General features: G+C 38.5%; 1 protein-coding gene across 1 annotated transcript in view; it reads left to right on the top strand.

Moving 5' to 3' along the window:
* LOC133323626 (dipeptidase 1-like) overlaps positions 1-15,656 on the top strand; it is a 62,886-nt gene extending 47,230 nt beyond the window's left edge. The window contains exons 2-3 of the mRNA XM_061532544.1: positions 3,869-4,503; positions 14,711-15,656. Of these exons, the coding sequence (XP_061388528.1) occupies positions 3,869-4,503; positions 14,711-15,608 (1,533 nt within the window). The 3' untranslated portion in view covers positions 15,609-15,656. The remainder of the gene's footprint in view (positions 1-3,868; positions 4,504-14,710) is intronic.
* The last annotated feature ends 2,363 nt before the right edge of the window (positions 15,657-18,019 follow it).

The raw sequence follows: 18,019 nt of genomic DNA, 5'->3' as shown, positions 1-18,019 counted from the left end.
CTATATAAGGCGTGGATTTTTTAAAGAATATTTTTTCAAGGCCGACTATAAGGCGTGGATTTTTTAAAGAATATTTTTTCAAGGCCTATATAAGGCGTGGATTTTTTAAAGAATATTTTTTCAAGGCCGACTATAAGGCGTGGATTTTTTAAAGAATATTTTTTCAAGGCCGACTATAAGTCGTGGATTTTTTAAAGAATATTTTTTCAAGGCCTATATAAGGCGTGGATTTTTTAAAGAATATTTTTTCAAGGCCTATATAAGGCGTGGATTTTTTAAAGAATACTTTTTCAAGGCCGACTATAAGGCGTGGATTTTTTAAAGAATATTTTTTCAAGGCCGACTATAAGGCGTGGATTTTTTAAAGAATATTTTTTCAAGGCCGACTATAAGGCGTGGATTTTTTAAAGAATATTTTTTCAAGGCCTATATAAGGCATGGATTTTTTAAAGAATATTTTTTCAAGGCCGACTATAAGGCGTGGATTTTTTAAAGAATATTTTTTCAAGGCCTATATAAGGCGTGGATTTTTTAAAGAATATTTTTTCAAGGCCTATATAAGGCATGGATTATTTAAAAGACATTTTTCAGGGTCCACATAAGGCATCGATTTTTAAAGGATATTTTTCAGGGTCCACATATGGCATAGATTTTTTAAAGGATATTTTTTAGGGTCCACATTAAGCATAGATTTTTTGTATAATTCTAAAAATAATATTTTAAAATTAGTTTTCGCTTCCAACACTACCACCACCCCCTTCCACCCACAAAACAACATTCAATTAGGTTGGCTAACATAAAGTGTCCGAACAAAGTTAACTATTTACGATGGTAATGTTCAACCCCTCCGATGCCCCTGCTTTGGCAACCAAGCAAATAATGAACAATTTATGGAAGAGTTTTTAGTATTTTTTTCTATTTTTTTGTGTTGTCTACCAAAAACTTTACATTTTTCCCAAAGAAAACATTTTTACGTTATGTTTATTTTGAATAAAAGGAGAAAAGGTAGAAGACGAAGACGAAGTGGCCAGCAGAAAAAATTTTGAAGATTTCTTCTTTATTAAGTTTATTTAAATTTTACAAATAGTAAAACATGTGAAGAGATGAAGAAGAAGAAAATAAATTCTAAAGACTTAATTTTTGGGATGATTGTTTGGGAAAAGTTTTTGTCGCTCCCTGGGATAATTGAAATAAAAATTTGAATATTTTCAACAAAAATAAATTCTCATTTAATTACAAATAATTTTCTGAAACAAAGTTTCAATTAGATCAAATATGCAAAATATTCTGTTAGGATAACTAGTTGAGATTTGTGGTCAAGGGATAACAAATATTTTTTGGTTTATTTTACTGTGATTTGAAAACAGAAATGGCAGAGATGGGAATATGGCAGAAATGGGAATATGCCAGCGACAGGGAAAGTTTAAAATGTAATTCTAAAATAAAATCATTTTAGATTATCAGAATTTTTCCTGGCTATATTTGAAGATTTGCGAAGTGTTATTGTCTATAACCCAAGACTTTCTACTTATCACCTGTGACTTCGGAAGTTTTTTGACTATTAGAGTTGACTTTCGAAATCGGCCTGACGATAATAATCGACCTCTGAATCCTTTCAGGGTATAAAAAACGTCCTTCGAAGTCTCATTGACCGTAGAAGTCCATATCCGAAGTCCTCCTGAAAATAAAAGCCGACTTTCGAAGTCTTCCTGACTATAGCTGATGACTTCAGAAGTTATCTTGTTAATAGAAATTGTCTTCCGAAGTCTTTCGGACTATAGCAATACACTTGCGAAGTCTTCCCAACAGTAAAATTCGAATTTCAAATCCTTCCTTACTATGATAGTTGATTTTCAAAGCGTTCTTGGTCGTAGAAGTCGTTTTCCGAAGTCCATCTGAATATGGAAGTGGGCTTTCGAAGTCTTTCTGACTATAACAAATGGCTTCAGAAGTCACCCTGACAATAGAAATTGACCTCCGAAGTCTTCCGGGCTATAGCAATGCACTTTCGAAGTCTTCCCGACACTAATATTCGGATTCCAAAACCTTCCTGACTTTCGAAGCCGTCTTGGCCGTAGAAATGGATTTCCGATGCCCTCTTGAATTAAGAAGTCGATTTCCGAAGTCTTCCTGACTATAACAGATGGCTTCAGAAGTCACCCTGACAATAGAAATTGACCTCCGAAGTCTTCCGGGCTATAGAAATGCACTTTCGACAGTCTTCCCGACAGTAAAATTCGGATTCAAAATTCTTCTTGACTATGACAGTTGACTTTCGAAGTCGTCCTGACCGTAGAAATGGATTTCCGATGATCTCCTGATTCAAGAAGTCCATTTTCGAAGTCATCCAGACTATAACCGATGGCTTCAGAAGTCAACCTGACAATAGAAGCTGACTTTCGAAGGCTTTCTGGCAATAACAGTCGACATCTGAACTCATCCTGACTGCTGAAATCGACTTCCGAAGCCTTTCTGGCAATAATAGTCGACCTCCTGACTATAGAAGTGACCTTCCGAAACCTTCCTGACCCTAGCAGTCGACATCCGAAGCCTTTCTGGCAATAATAGTCGACTTCCTGACTATAGAAGTAACCTTCCGCAGCCTTCCTTTCCACACCAGTCGACTTCTGAAGTCTTCCTGATAGAAATAGTCGACTTCTTGACATTAGAAGTGACCTTCCGAAGCCTTCCTGTCCACAGCAATCGACTTCCGAAGTATTTCTGATAATAATAGCCGGCTTCATGACTTTAGAAGTGACCTTCCGAAACGTTCCTGACCCTAGCAGTCGACTTCCGAAGTCATCCTGACTATAAAGCCGACTTCTGACTGCTGCAGTCGGCTTCCGAAGTCATCCTGACTGCTGCAGTTGACTTCCGAAGTCTTTCTGATAATAATAGTCGACTTCCTGACTTAAGAAGTGATCTTCCGAAGCCTTCATGACCCTAGCAGTCGACTTCCGAAGCCTTTCTGGCAATAACAGTCGACTTCCTGACTATAGAACTGACTTTTCTTATAATAATAGTAGATAGATTTCCAGACTATAGAAGTAACCTTCTGTAACCTTCCTGACCTTGCAGTCGACTTCCGAAATCTAACTGGCAATTATACTAGACTTCCTCACTATAGAATAGACCTTCCGAAACCTTCATGGCCCTAGCAGTCGACTTCCGAAGCCTTTGTGGCAATAATAGTTCATTTCCTGACTATAGACGTGACCTTCCTGTCCACAGAAGTCACCTTCCGAAGACATCCTGACTAAACCAGCCAACTTCGAAAGGCATCCTGACTAAACCAATCGACTTTCTGAATACAATTATGAGTTACTAAAATCTCCCAGGATGTACGGGTCAATTTCCGAAGTCCTACCGCCTCCAGCTGTCGAAGTTCGATGTCATTGTTTCTTTGTCTGATCACAGACGTTACACTATCTACAAATTTCTATCCTGCCAATAATAGCTACGATAAATAAACCTTGATATATATTTCAATTAAATATTGTCCAACAGAGAGAGCCCACAATATATCCGACACACATACGCGGCCACATATCATATTTATGTGTTATCCTTTGACATCTGATCTCCTGCCGTTCGCTAATATATCTTTCAATACAAACCACAATTTATTATTATTCTGCCAATATATTACCCTCCTACTGGTTATCTTTATCTGCACATAAACACGTTTCCACTATACATTATTATTAACTTTCACCCCGTTGTCCTGACAGCACCTTACCCTAACAAAAAACTCCCACACCACTGACCACCACAAAATCAATGAATGACATTTAATTAAGTTCCCCTTCCCCCCAAAATTTTATCAATATTTTATCTTCTCTTTTGTTTTTCTTCTCCTTTTTTGCAGACCACCGGTTTCGGCGGTTTACCCGATGTCACCGAACACTCCAACATCCGCCGTACTATCTCCCGCCAAAATTCCACCTCCAACAGTGATTCGGGTGGCGAAATTGCCAGCATACAAAAATCAAAAGTAAACTTCAACGACAGCAAATCCCCCTCCGATGTTAGCGATGCACTTGCCGGCGATGTGGTCGCAGCAGTGGCGGCCAAGGCCAAACGCAAATCACAAAAAGCCTCTCAACAACATGGCAGTGGTGGCGGTGGTCATATGGTCGGTGGTAGCCGTGTCGGCCAACACAAGTTAACCGGTCGCAATTCCTGTGTCATTGGTCTGACGTTGGTGGTGGCGATGTCGTTGTTGGCCATCGCCGCTACGCTGCTGTATCAGCATTTCGTTATGGCGCCCAGCCGCAATTCACACACACAAAGACTGAAGATTGTCAAGCGGATATTGCGGGATGTCCCCCTGGTGGATGGTCATAATAATTTTGCATGGAACGTGCGTAAATATGCCCATAGCAGTTTGGAATTGGTCCATGTCAGCAATGATATAAATCATAAATCGATGTGGGTACGTCCGGCGTGGGCGCAAACGGATATGGAGCGGTTGAAGATGGGTCAAGTCGGCGTGCAAGTGTGGTAAGTAAAAAAAAAAAAAATGGGGAAGACAATTGTTTGATGTTTTTTGTTATTAAAGGGAACAAGAAAGGAAGACAGCGGAGGATCGAAATAGGAAATAGGGTACAAAATAATAAAATATTGCCTTTTTAAATAGAAATGAATCCGATATGTTCTTAAATTAAGCTAAGGGCTCTAGAATTTATTTTATCTGAAAATTAAAACACCTGCAGGCCCTATGGTAAATTTTTCCAATACGCAATAGTCGATTCCTAACTATAGTCATCAAAATCCGAAGTGTTCATGACTATAACAATCGACCTAGGTCTACAGCTGTTTTAGGTCTATAGCAGTCCACTTTCGCATTTCCACTTCCTGATTATAACAGTCGATGTCCGAAGTTTTCTTTTCAATAGTCCACTTTCGAAGTCTTCATAACAGTAGGGAAGTCATCTTGAGTTTAATAGCTGACTTTCGAAGGTTTATATAATATTGCATTCGATCTTGGTTTCCGAAGGTTATAAAGTCTTCCGAACTCTTAAGAAATTATTTCTGAATTCTTTCCGTATAGACCTCCAGTGTCCTCCTGAAAATGGAAGTTGACTTCCAAGGTCTTCCTGACTAAGCAATCGACTTCCGAAAACTTACTGGCTATAGTGGGCAGCATCCAAGGTCTTCATGACTATATTAATCGACTTTCGAAGTCTTCCTGACTCTATCCGAAGTCTTTATGGCTATAACAGTCGACTTCCGATGTTATCCTGGCTGATGCAGTCGACTTGTATATTATTTCAGTCGACATCCAAAGTCTGCTTTTTCACAACAACCGATTTCTAAATTTCTTCAGTCGACCTCGATTTTCGAAGCCTGCAAAAGTCTTCCGAACTATTGAAGTTACTTCTGAATTATTCCCATCTATACGAGTCAACTTCGAAAGGCCTTCCTGACTATAGCATTCGACTTCCGAAGTCCTCCTGGCTATAGCGACCAGCATCCGAAGTCGTTATGACTATATCAGTAGACTTTCGAAGTATTCCTGACTATATCTATCGACTTTCGAAGACTTTTTGGCTATAACAGTAGACTCCCGAAGTCATTCTGCAAGATGCAGTCGACTACATATTATTACAGTCGACTTCTGAAGTCTACTTGTCCGCATCACTCAATTTCTTCCTCGGCTTCCGACGGCTACGAATTCTTCCGAACTATTAAGAAGTTACTATGAATTCTGAGAAAACAGTCCATATTCGAAGACCTCGTGAGTACAACAACAAACTCCCAGATGCTTCCTTATTATTGCAGACGGCCTCTGTCAATTTTAATTGACTTTCGAAGTCGTCCCGATTATATCAGTCGACAAAAGCATATAATACTTAATTTACGAAGTTTTCCTGATTATAGCAGCCGATTTATGAATCCCTGCCCTCATGGCATAATATCCCCTATAGTGCGTCTATAAAATTTCTTAGTGGTTCATCAGTCCACTTTTAAACATATGGATTTCCTGCTATAAGCTCGCCTGTAGACAGAACCTTCAGTACCTTCAGCCGTAGATTTAGTAAAAAGACATACCCAATGACTTCAGCGAACCACAAATAACAGGCTTTCAGACATCAGCGTCTTGACAGACACACTCCCCGGCTTCAGAGCATATCTAGGTGAGCACTCTGGATTCCCGTATTCAGGATTCAATCGTTGACTTAAGTGCTTGAATTTAATGTAGTAATATATCACCGGCCTCCTAGACCTCCCGACATCAGTAAATCGCCAAATAGGGTTAAGACTTTTACCCAAGTCTTCTGGTCTGATCTATAGACCAAGCTGTTGTCCTTCAGCACGTCTGTAGATATACCTTCAAGATTTTAGTGAGTCACCAGACCCGTTTCGAAAAGTCATTCTGGCTATAATAGACGACTTCTGAACTCATCCTGACTGCTGCAGTCGACTTCCAAAACCTTCCTGATCATAATAGTCGACTTTCTGTCTATAGAAGTAATCTTCCGAAACCTTCCGGACTCTAGCAGTCGACTTTCCATGTGTTTCTGGCAATAATAGTCGACTTTCTGACTATAGAAGTCGACTTCCGAAGTCTTCTTAAATATAGTAATCGACATTCTGCATTTATGAGTGACCATCCGAAGCCTTCCTGACCATAGCAGTTGACTTCCGAAGCCTTTCTGGCAATAAAAGTCGACTTAATGACTCTAAGGCTCAATTTATCTATAAAATAGACTCCCAGACCTCAGCGTCTCCATAGAAAGACTCGTAGGCTTGATCGCATCATTAGATTAGATGGATTTATGGTGCTGTTTTATAAAACACTGAACGAAATTTTTATATAGATTCTCTTGCATCGTAGGTTATACGAGTCGCCTTCCGAGCTCATTCTCACAAAACAGACCATATTCGAAGGTTTCGTGTATATACAACCCAACTTTCAAAGGCTTCCTTCCTATTACAGGAAGTCTTGTCCATATTTATCGACTATTTCTCTCTCTCTCTCTAAACGTAGACTTCCGTAGACTACTTTTAGCGGGTCTGTAGATAGACCAACAGGATTTTCGGCTTCCTCACATTCCCTATTTCCCAGACTCGAAACATTAATATTATCAAACCTATTACCGGTAAGGCTGCCAGCTTGTATAATCCCTGGTTTCCGATCCTCTATCTGTGCCCCAAGTTCGACTCCCTGTCTTTACCTTATTTTTGCTGGGCTACAGATGAGTTATTTAGATCAAGACGTCTGTAGATGAACTTCCTGGGTTCGGAGAGACATATATAACATGGTTCCAGCGCATAACGACCTCTGAGTCCCAATAGACATATTACCTGCCTCCTGTACATCTTTAAATGGGCTACCTGGATTTAGTTAATATATAAAAATACGTCCCTTCCTTTTGCGTCCCAAGAAACCCCTCAAAAGATATTACCTGGCATCAGCGCTTCAATAGATAAACAACCTGACCTTAGTGCAGAATTACTTCGGCTCAGTTCCTTTATTATGAAACTTGAGAGTTTGATTCGTTCATACCTGCCTTCAATGCTGCTGTGTAATGGTTCTCCAGCTGGCAGTCAGTATATAAAATGAATTTCTTTGGCTTCTCACACCCTCTGCCTTCTGTGTCCTCCTATCCTCCTATCCGATACTTCTATGTGAATAACTGTTATTTTCTATTTGTATTCCGAGTATGTATTTTTTGGGATTTATTTTTGCTGTGCTACAGATGCGTTATTTAGATCAAGACGTCTGTAGATGAACTTCCTGGGTTCGGAGAGACATTTAACATGGTTCCAGCGCATAACGACCTCTGAGTCTCAATAGACATATTACCTGCCTCCTGCACATCTTTAAATGGGCTACCTGGATTTAGTTAATGTATAAAAATACGTCCCTTCCTTTTGCGTCCCAACAAACCCCTCAAAAGAGATTACCTGGCATCAGCGGTTCAATAGATAAACTACCTGACCATCGGCTCAGTTCCTTTATTATGAAACATGGGAGTTTGATTCGTTCATACCTGCCTTCAATGCTTCTGTGTAAGGGTTCTCCAGCTGTCAGTCAGCCCATAAAGTGAAGTTCTTTGGCTTCTCAAGCCCTCTGCCTTCTGTGTCCACCTTCTGAAACTCTCCCATCCGATATTTCTATGTGAAACTCTCCTATCCGATACTTCTATGTGAATAACTGTTATTTTCTATTTGTATTCGGAGTATGTATTTTTTTTCGGATTTCAATCTCGGCATGCAAATCCATTTTTGTCCATTTATTATATCACTTGACATAGATTTGTCGATGATTTGCCCCCAGAGGACACCTGAATCCCCAAAACAAATGGCATGGAACATACAGTTATTACTGTTCGAAGCCTAGGTGTCCTAGGTTTTTTCAAATGATTTTTTTATTTCCCTAATGGTCAATCAGTTGCCATATACAAAAGTTTCGATACCCCTCTTCCTAATCTAACATGGAGGCTGCTGGGATGAGTGCTCCAACTAAAATCACGTAGTTTCCTCCCCCGTTAAACTAGCGGAAAATTGTCAACGCCCTATTGTTAGTTAAGGAAGAAAAGCTGACTGGCTGGCTGTCTGTCTGTCGAACGGAAGGGCAGACTGTTGTCAAAGCGTTGCTATTGAATAAATCAAAATAAATTGAAAACAATAAATTGGCGGATTTTGAAATTCAATTAACAAATGAAATGTCAACAGATCGATGTTTTTTATATTGACTGGAATTTCGTTGTTGTTACAGTTGTTGTTGTTGCGGAATTTGAATAACAAATTAGAGAGTTTCGAAACTGGGAATTGAATGGCTCCTATTGTTGGGGATCAGTGAAGTGAATGAACAATTTGTTGTTGTCGCTTTGTTATGGATTATAAATTTTCGATTAATAATCTGAGGGGAGAGTTTTTTTTTGGTTCGGAAAAATGGAATTAATTGAAAATTCCCGACACGAAATTCAATCACAATGATAATGTGTTGTAATTTTATGCTTCGATGGATTTGAAATAGTGATGATTTTTGGAAATTATGGCGATTTGATTCAGGGAATAATGAGAGTTCTGGCGGAGCGGATCATTAGTGGGGACATTACTCAAGTATACCCAGACCACCAAAATGTGACTTTTAAACTGAAACCCATTTAAATAGCTTACAGTAGCTCAGACGAATTTCAAAGTCACAATATTTGAATATACAAAACACAACAGCTATTGTGTTCAAAGTAATATTCGTCCTGCCTTCGAATCCATTGACCAAACCTCAATGGTTTACATCGAATCCTATTCACTTTCACCATTGCAATTCTCATGAAATGTTCATCACAATTAGTTATACCTGAACACTTTTAAAAGTCTCTGTTCCGTTCTCCGAAAGTTCGTTAGTGTGCAAATGTAATATCTTGTACAGCAGGACATTATCCTGTTTTGTACATACGTGCGATAAATGCTCATAAGCAATAACAACAACTTATGACTTTGCAAAATATGAAATTACGTTTACTCGGAGAAACATTTGCAGTTTGCCAAAGGAATACAATAGAAATTCTGCAACCTAGCTATAGAAATATTTCACATGAAAGCCGGAATTGTTCAACGGAATTTCTGGGTATTCGGAAACCTTTGCCGAAACACCATGTGTGGTATAGAGGATATGCATATTTGGCAGTTGGGAAGGTAATTTCAGGCTTGTGTAAGTTGAAATTTAAGATGCTAAAAATTAAATACGAAATCATGAAGTTTATTCCAACGAAGAGACTGCAGGCAGAGATTCTATTAATTGATGCGCTGGAAACTATTCAGGAACTGAGGCCAGGAATTGTATTATATAGACACGTTACATCTGAAGAAGCCCTGAGCCTGAGTTTGAGATTCTGAATCAAGGTTGTCCCTTCTAATGATGAACCGAGGACAAAAAATCCACTTAACGATTCGGAAGTCTAGGAGATCGCATAAAACGATTTTCTTAAAGAAATCTACCCAAGACATTATGTCGGAGAATATATTCTTTCTATTGACTTGCTGAGCCTGGGCCAAAGAGTCGGTCTATGACATTTATAAAAAAATGAAGCCAAGGAGCCCATATGTTAACGATTCGGAAGTCTAGGAGATCGCATAAAAAGACTCTTTTTTTAAAGGAATCTACCCAAGACATTATGTCGGAGAATATATTCTTTCTATTGACTTGCTGAGTCTGGGCCAAAGAGTCGGTCTATAACATTTATAAAAAAAAATGAAGCCAAGGAGCCCATATGAGGCCGTCCTGAAGTCAGGGTGTCTGTCAAATGATATGCTGACGTTGGAGAGTCTTATAAATAAATCGAAGCTATACTATTGACCTGCTGAGTCGCAGGTAGTGTATTTGAAGGTGCAGTGAAGACAGGTAGATTGTTTATTACAACGCTGAATAAAAGGAATATCTTTAATAGGCGTTAAAGTGAAAATGAAGGTATTTTTTACTTGATTATCGAAGCCCAGAAAGTCCAAGACATAGATGAGGATATCAGCTCATCTTTAGAATATCGCAGATCATCAGAGTGTCTCCTGAAAAATAAGGGAAGAAGTAAACTACAAATTAAAGCTGCACTGATCAGAGACTTTGGCGTATCAAAAGACATATTCTATGAACTCAGTTCATCTTTAAAATATTTTATCCTACATCAGCGCTTAAATAGATAAACTACCTGGCCTTGACGCAGAACTACATCGGATTATTTCCTTTATTATGAACCTTGGGAGTTTGATGAGCATGCCTTCAATGGTCATGTGTAATGGTCTCGTACTCAGGGCTCAGTTCATCTTTAAAAGAAACTACCTGACATCAGCGGTTCAATAGATAAACTACCTGACCTTAGCGCAGAACTACTTGGGCTCATTTCCTTTATTATTAACCTTGGACGTATGATCCAAGCATACCTGCCTTCAATGCTCCAGTGTAATGGTTCTCCTACTCAGGGTCTTAATAGACAAACAATATGGCTGACTCCCAAGACATTTATCGTGTAGTTTCCTACAAAACATAATGAAAATCTTGATATGATATCTTCAGCGTATTGATAGGTATACTCCTTGGATTAAGAACTCATCCAAATGGCCTTCTCTAGACGCATTCCATTTAAAAAAACACACAGGCTTCAGTGTATCAATAGACATATTATATGCCTATGACTTTGTTCATCTTTAAAAGAGACTACCTGACATCAACGGTTCAATAGATAAACTACCTGACCTTGGCGCAGAACTACCTCGGCTCAGTTCCTTTATTATGAACCATGGGAGTCAAAAGTAGACTCCCTGGACCCATTACACTCCCTGTTTTCAGTGCATCTTTAGATGAAAATGACTATCTGGGCTCCGCGCCTCAAAGTCACATTAGTTTAAGTGAACTTGAAAAGAACCCGGAAACCTGAAGACTGACTTACTCATCTTAGGTTTAGCTTAATTGTTTTTGCATTTTTAGATTAACTCCTTGGGCCCTGATCGTTTATAAAAACTAAGGTGTTAGTATCTCATTGGCTTTGGCTAATTTTAAAACATACAATACCTTTTCTCAGCGCCTCATACCTCTGACTCTCAATTGACATATTACCTGACTCCTGTACATCTTTAGATGGACTACCTGGATTTAGTTCGTACATAAAAATGCGTCCCTTCCTTTAGGGTCCCAACAAACCCACATATTGGTTTATACAAAGAGATTATCGGTCATCAGCGGTTCAATAGGTAAACTACTTTAGCGCAGTTCCTTTATTATGAAACTTGGGAGTTTGATCCATACATATCTGGCTTCAATGCTCCTGTGTAATGGTTCTCCAGCTGGCAGTCTGTCCATAAAATGAAATTCTTTAGTTTATCACACCCCTCCCATATATATCCTCATTCTGATAACTGAAACTCTCCTATTCGTTATTTATATGTGGATAGCTGTTATTTTCTACAGGGGGCTCACTACCTCGTGATTGCAGCCCGTCTATGAAATGATATCAGGTAGTTTTTTTTACTGATCAACTGATCCCATGTAGCTTATCTAAATGTGTACTATAGTCAGGATGTTCCTTGAAAAGATGAAACAAATTCCAGTAGGTCCTGTCGTTTATGGCACTGGATGCGAACGCCTATTTAGTATATGCGCTGGTTGAGCTCACGTAATGTTTCTGTGGAGTTGCCGACGCCGGGATTCTTCCTGTTGAGAATAGGCTGTCTTACCTTTATAGATAATTTTACCTCTGTGCGCCTTTTGGAAGGGAAGGAGGAGGGGAAGAGAACAAATTTGAGCTAGTGGCGGTGGTTTTGTAATGTAGGACTCTGAAGCCCCAACACAAAATTTCATCCATCTAAAAATGAGCTGACTTCAGGATGTTCGGTATTTGATGGTAGCAGGTAGTCCTTGATTGAATCGTTCACAGGTATCCATCCATTCGTAGGTAGTCTTTTTACCGAGTTGGTGAGGACAGGTAGAAGTTCTGAAACCAGACCTTCATTTGAGACGCTGAAGCAGGTAAATGTTCTCTATAGATGTATTGAATCTATATTTTAAAGAGGAACTATATCACTGTAGTATTTCCATACCTCCTATCCAATGAGACGCTAAGGTTAGAGAGGATCTTATATGTATGATATTAGCGAGGTGCAGAAGCCATATAGTTTACCAATAAAAGCGTTGATATCGGGATGTTTATCTTTATCTATTATATAATTTGGCCTCCGTGATTCCTTTGAAAGAGGAGGGTAGGAGGAATAGAGGAAAAAGGAGGAGCTAGTGTCAGGAGGTTGGTAATGTGGGACTCTGAAGTCCCAACACAAAATTACATACATGACCTGAGTCTATCTTTTGAGACTATGGAACTTCTTCTATCTTCGAAAGATAGATTGACCATAGAAAATGTTCTGCCTTTCAGACGACAATAACAGGTAGTCTCGTTTTTCGCTTAGAATTCATCAAAAAAGGGATTCATTTAAAAGATATGCTGATTTAGGTAGTCTCTGTTGCATATGAATCGATCACAGGTATCCATCAAATGGTATACCTGTGAACGAGATGGTGAGACCAGGTAATTAAGTCGCTAAAGTAAAAAGGTTGTTTTAAGATGATCTGACCCCTATGAGTACCTTCAAAAATGCACTGATGCTAGAAGGTCTCCTTCACGTGAAGAAGTTCTGAAGTCAGACCTTTACAACCAGTAAATCTTCTTTATGGAACTAAGCTCAAATAATAGTTTTAAATATTTACAAAAAATCAGGAGATATGTCTAATGAGGTTATTATTATACATTAAATCAGCCGATGTGGTCTGCCAATGGTCGGATGTCAAGGCATTCGTTGATATACCCTTACGGATCATACGATAAGAAATCTATCCATTAAAGCACAATAACTTAGAGGACAAATCAGGCTTGACTGAAGGCATGGAGACGATATACTTTTTGAAGATGGGATATCTATAGACGAATTAAAATCAATAGGCACTCTATCACTGATAAATATGTGAACCCGAGGGAGGCTACATATCAGACTCTCCGATATCAGGGTCGATCAGAAATTTTGGTAATTTATTCTCTAGTGAATCCATGGAGCCTTTAGAATGTAAGAGGTGAGATGAGTTTAGGTTAGGGAATCACTACAACTTGGTGGACCAATCTTTGGATGAGTTCCATAAACACTCTGGATTGAAGCCATAGATTATTGTAGTCTATCTACAGACTTGCTGCAAGGAGTATATATATGAAAATGCTAACATCGAGGAACTCATTCTGAAAATATGACACTTCACTTCATCAGTGATTTTTGTTTTTGTGAACCAACCGTGTCCTCTAACAACATTCGAGCATATCCCAGAGATTTATTTTCTAGATCCCAAGCTGATTTAAATCAAGGAATCTCCAGCTCTTACACATGGGAGAAACGAGTTCTATTGACACTATGGACTGAGTCAATCTATAGAAGCATTGATATCAGGACACATTCCTGAAGGTAGATCATTCGATACTCTATCGGTGATCATTTTTTTATATGTGAACCAAAGATCGGCCTCTATCCAGCAGTCTTTCTGGTTTCAAGAAGTCAAACATAATTCGAATGATTTATTTTCCAGATTTCCAGATTACGTACACCTATTGACCCTAATTCGTCTATAAATACCCTAACTTCAGGGATGTTTCCTGAGGTCAGAGCGGATAATATAATCTACGGTTGAAGTAGGAGAGTTTGATTTAAAGGCTAGTAGGGTTTTAACCTTTATTTCGTAACCATCCTTGATCTTCGTCAAATATTTAGTCTAAAGCCGAACATGTGATAAATAGGTATGTTATCACCTTAATTCCAATACCAACCCTCTTATGGACTTTCTTTGCCAAGAAAATTCCTCCGAACACCCAAGCAAATCAGCAGCAACAACAACAACAATTGACATTCGATTTGTATATAAATATTTATGACACGACACTAATGCCAATTTAATCAAACTAGAGCAAAAGTGTTTGCAATAATTTCTAGGTTTATGGGTAGTCGATACAGCAGCAGTCCAACGAAAAAAAAAAACAACAACAGCAACAACACTTCCCTTCCGAACATGCTGTGCCATGCCAAAAAGACAAGACAAATTTGCATTTATCTGTATTTACAATCTTTTACTTCTTCTTCTTTATTTTTTGTGTATTTCTAACAACAACTGCAACTAATGACCAAAAACATTTGTACATCTATTTCCCCTCCCTCTCTCTCCCTCTCTTCCTCACAGGTCTGCCTATGTACCCTGTGAAGCCCAAGGCTTGGATGCTGTCCAGCTGGCATTGGAACAAATCGACATAATCAGGCGCCTAACAGACATGTATCATCAGGATACGGTGTTGGTGCAGTCATCCAAAGACATACAAATGGCCCAGAGGCAGGGGCTAATCTCATCACTGATTGGTATTGAGGGTGGTCATGCCATTGGCTCATCGTTGGGGGTGTTGCGCTCGTTCTATTCGCTGGGTGCTCGATATCTCAGTCTTACCCATAAATGTGATGTGTCATGGGCTGGATCAAGTTCGACAGCTATTGATGCGGGATTGTCGCAGTTCGGCAAGGCAATAATTCGTGAAATGAATCGTCTGGGTATGATGATTGATTTGTCGTATAGTTCGGATAACACGGCAAGGGATGTGCTATCCTCAACACGGGCTCCAGTGATTTTCTCCCATTCGGGCGCCAGGCAATTGTGTAACTCCACCCGCAATGTCCCCGATGATATATTGCGATTGGTGGCGGAAAATGGTGGCCTGATAATGATTAGCTTCGATTCGGAAGATGTGGCCTGTGGTAGGCAGTCACGCCTCAAAGATGTGGTGGATCACATAAAATACATACGCACCATTGCTGGAATACAACACATTGGTTTGGGCGCAGGATACGATAGCATTGAGCTGCCACCCATTGGCTTGGAAGATGTCTCAAAATACCCTGATCTCTTGGCCACCCTTCTCGAGGATCCCAATTGGAGTGAAGAGGACATTGCCATGTTGGCTGGTAAAAATTTCCTACGCATCATGGAAACAGTGGAGAATGTACGAGACTATTGGAAGCGGGCAGCAATACAACCCATTGAACAGACTGAACCCCAGCCAAAGAGTCAGTGTGCGTATATGGCATCGTGACCCCAGGCCCAAGCTGTGGTACGCAAGACACGTTATGCCGATTTTTGGCATCACACTCAAGACGAGCAGGATATCTACAATGAAACTCATCAAAATCCCACAAAAATACGCGAGGCGCCGGCAGCAACAGCTGGTGTTTCTCTTAAGGCTTTGCCATGGATGGCGGATGGAAGAGACTCGGTGGATGCAGAAACGAATAATCAAACGACAAAATCAACAATGACGGGCAGCGGTGTTGGTCAACAATTAGAGATATTGAAATTTAATTTCTAGATAGATGAAAACAAAAATCGAAAATCGAAAACAAATGTTGCTGGTTCGGTAATCACTTTGATTACATAGCTATATAGTTAAGATCATTACATGGTAATGTATGAGGTAATAAGAATATGTTTAGCATGTAAGTCTTTGATATGATGGAAATTCTTATAAGAATTGATAAAAAGAGTAAATATAAAATTGTCTCTAGCGAACGATAAGAGTTATTGGAAAATTATTTATTTGGAAAAAATTATAAAAAAATAATTTTTTTAATAAAAAATATTTTTTTCTAAAAATTTAAAAAAAAAACAAATATTTTTTTTTTTTTTTGAAAGCAAAAAATCATTCGAAATCTGTGATTTTCAAAATTTAAAAAAAAAAACACATTGAATATTACACATATTTTTTGTTCGTATATTAAAACTATTTTCAAGGATTAGAGGAAATTTTCAATATTTTTTAACCATTTTCAAAAAAAAAAAAAAAAAATCATTTTTGGTAATTTCAGGATTTCAATCGAATTCGAAGGTTCTCATTGGCCGCCAATCTTATTGGAAATTGCCAATATCGGTCCATAATGTTACCCATTATATTCGATATTCCACGATATCAGTCTGGTTTATCTATATCGAAATGATGCCAATTTTAAATGTTGGGTCCTCATTTGGGCATCAAATCCTTCTAGCAAGAATTATAAATATTTCTCAATCTTTGGGTATGGCCCCCCATATATCATTATAGTAATTTTGACAGTCCCACGCCCATTTCCCCTACAAGATGTGGTTATTTTGACATTCCGAGGTGTTGAAGGTGTAAAAAACATATCAACCGAAAATTGTCAATGTAAGTTCCAGTTTTAGTATAAGACTAATGTAATGGTACCTCCCCATTCTCAATATTTTTAAAGGAGCTGTAATATAGCATTCGGATTCATAACGGATTCTTGGGTGGTGAAAATCCTTTTTAAGTATTTCTTAAAGATTTTTTGGATATTAAAGATAGATCAAAGAATCTTTGTAAAATCCATATAAAAGGTCCGGCTACATTTTCGATATTTATAGGGGTTTGGCACTCCGAGTTCCAGGGTGGCTAAATAACTTATTTACCTTCTATGTTTAGTATTTATATGAATTTGGCATTCTAAGTTCCAGGGTGGCTAAACAACTTCTTGACCCTCCATTTTCAGTATTTATAAGGATTTGGCATTCTAAGCTTCAAGATGGCTAAACAACTTCTTTACATATCATTTCAAAAATATACCACAATGTGTCAATATGTTGCGTATACGTTATGACAACTGGTATACGCCTTATAGCCATAAAATTAATACTACGTATACGCTCGAGGGTTCCGAACAAAACGTAGATTTTCAAACCAACAGTGGAGTTCTTTTAAATATTTAAATATTTTTATAGACCTGTACAAGAAGTTGATTAAAAAAAAAAAGAAAATTATCCGAAACCTTTATATGGTGGCTATGTCAAAACATTGATCTACTTTATAGAAGTTCTGATACAGGCGTATGAACTACAGAGTAGTTTTGGAGCCCAAAATAAAATAATATATTACAATCAGTTGAGAAAACTGGCCAAGTAACTCCATCGTAACGTATATTAAGCGGGGCCATAGTGTTTAGGGCTTTTAAATATTATAGACCAATTTTAGGTCTAGGAAAATGTATTTTAAAGACATTTCGGTGGTAAAAAGCGGATGAAACCTTCAAAATGTCTAAAATGAGGTGGGTCATTCTAATGTGTGTTGAATCATAATACGAACCAATCTTCCGCAAGGATGATTTTCCACTCTACGAGAAAGCCAGAATGCCAAATTACAGCCCATTCAGTGCGGCTAAAACATTCAAAATACCGAGATTGTAGCGGGATCTAAAACATGGATTTATCCCAAAATGACAAGAGCTTGTCTTCCCCTTTAAGAACCTGGAATACCAAATTACAGTCCTTTCAGTTTACAAAATCATCGAAAATCTTCGAATTATCGAAAATAAGACAGGAACTTTATATGGAAGCTATGTCCGAACATTGACCTATATGATCATTTCCTGCATAAAAACCTTCAAGAATATTTCGACCTTATATCCCATGACAACACCGCTATTCACGTTATGATTATGTTTGTCAGAAGGTATATGT

The sequence above is a fragment of the Musca vetustissima genome, unplaced genomic scaffold (assembly GCF_032173495.1).
Source record: "Musca vetustissima isolate MV318-11 ecotype Yass unplaced genomic scaffold, APGP_CSIRO_Mvet_v1 utg14125, whole genome shotgun sequence".
NCBI lineage: Eukaryota > Metazoa > Arthropoda > Insecta > Diptera > Muscidae > Musca > Musca vetustissima.
The sequence above is the reverse complement of the archived record's forward strand: the minus strand, read 5'-3'. Positions and strand labels throughout refer to the sequence as shown.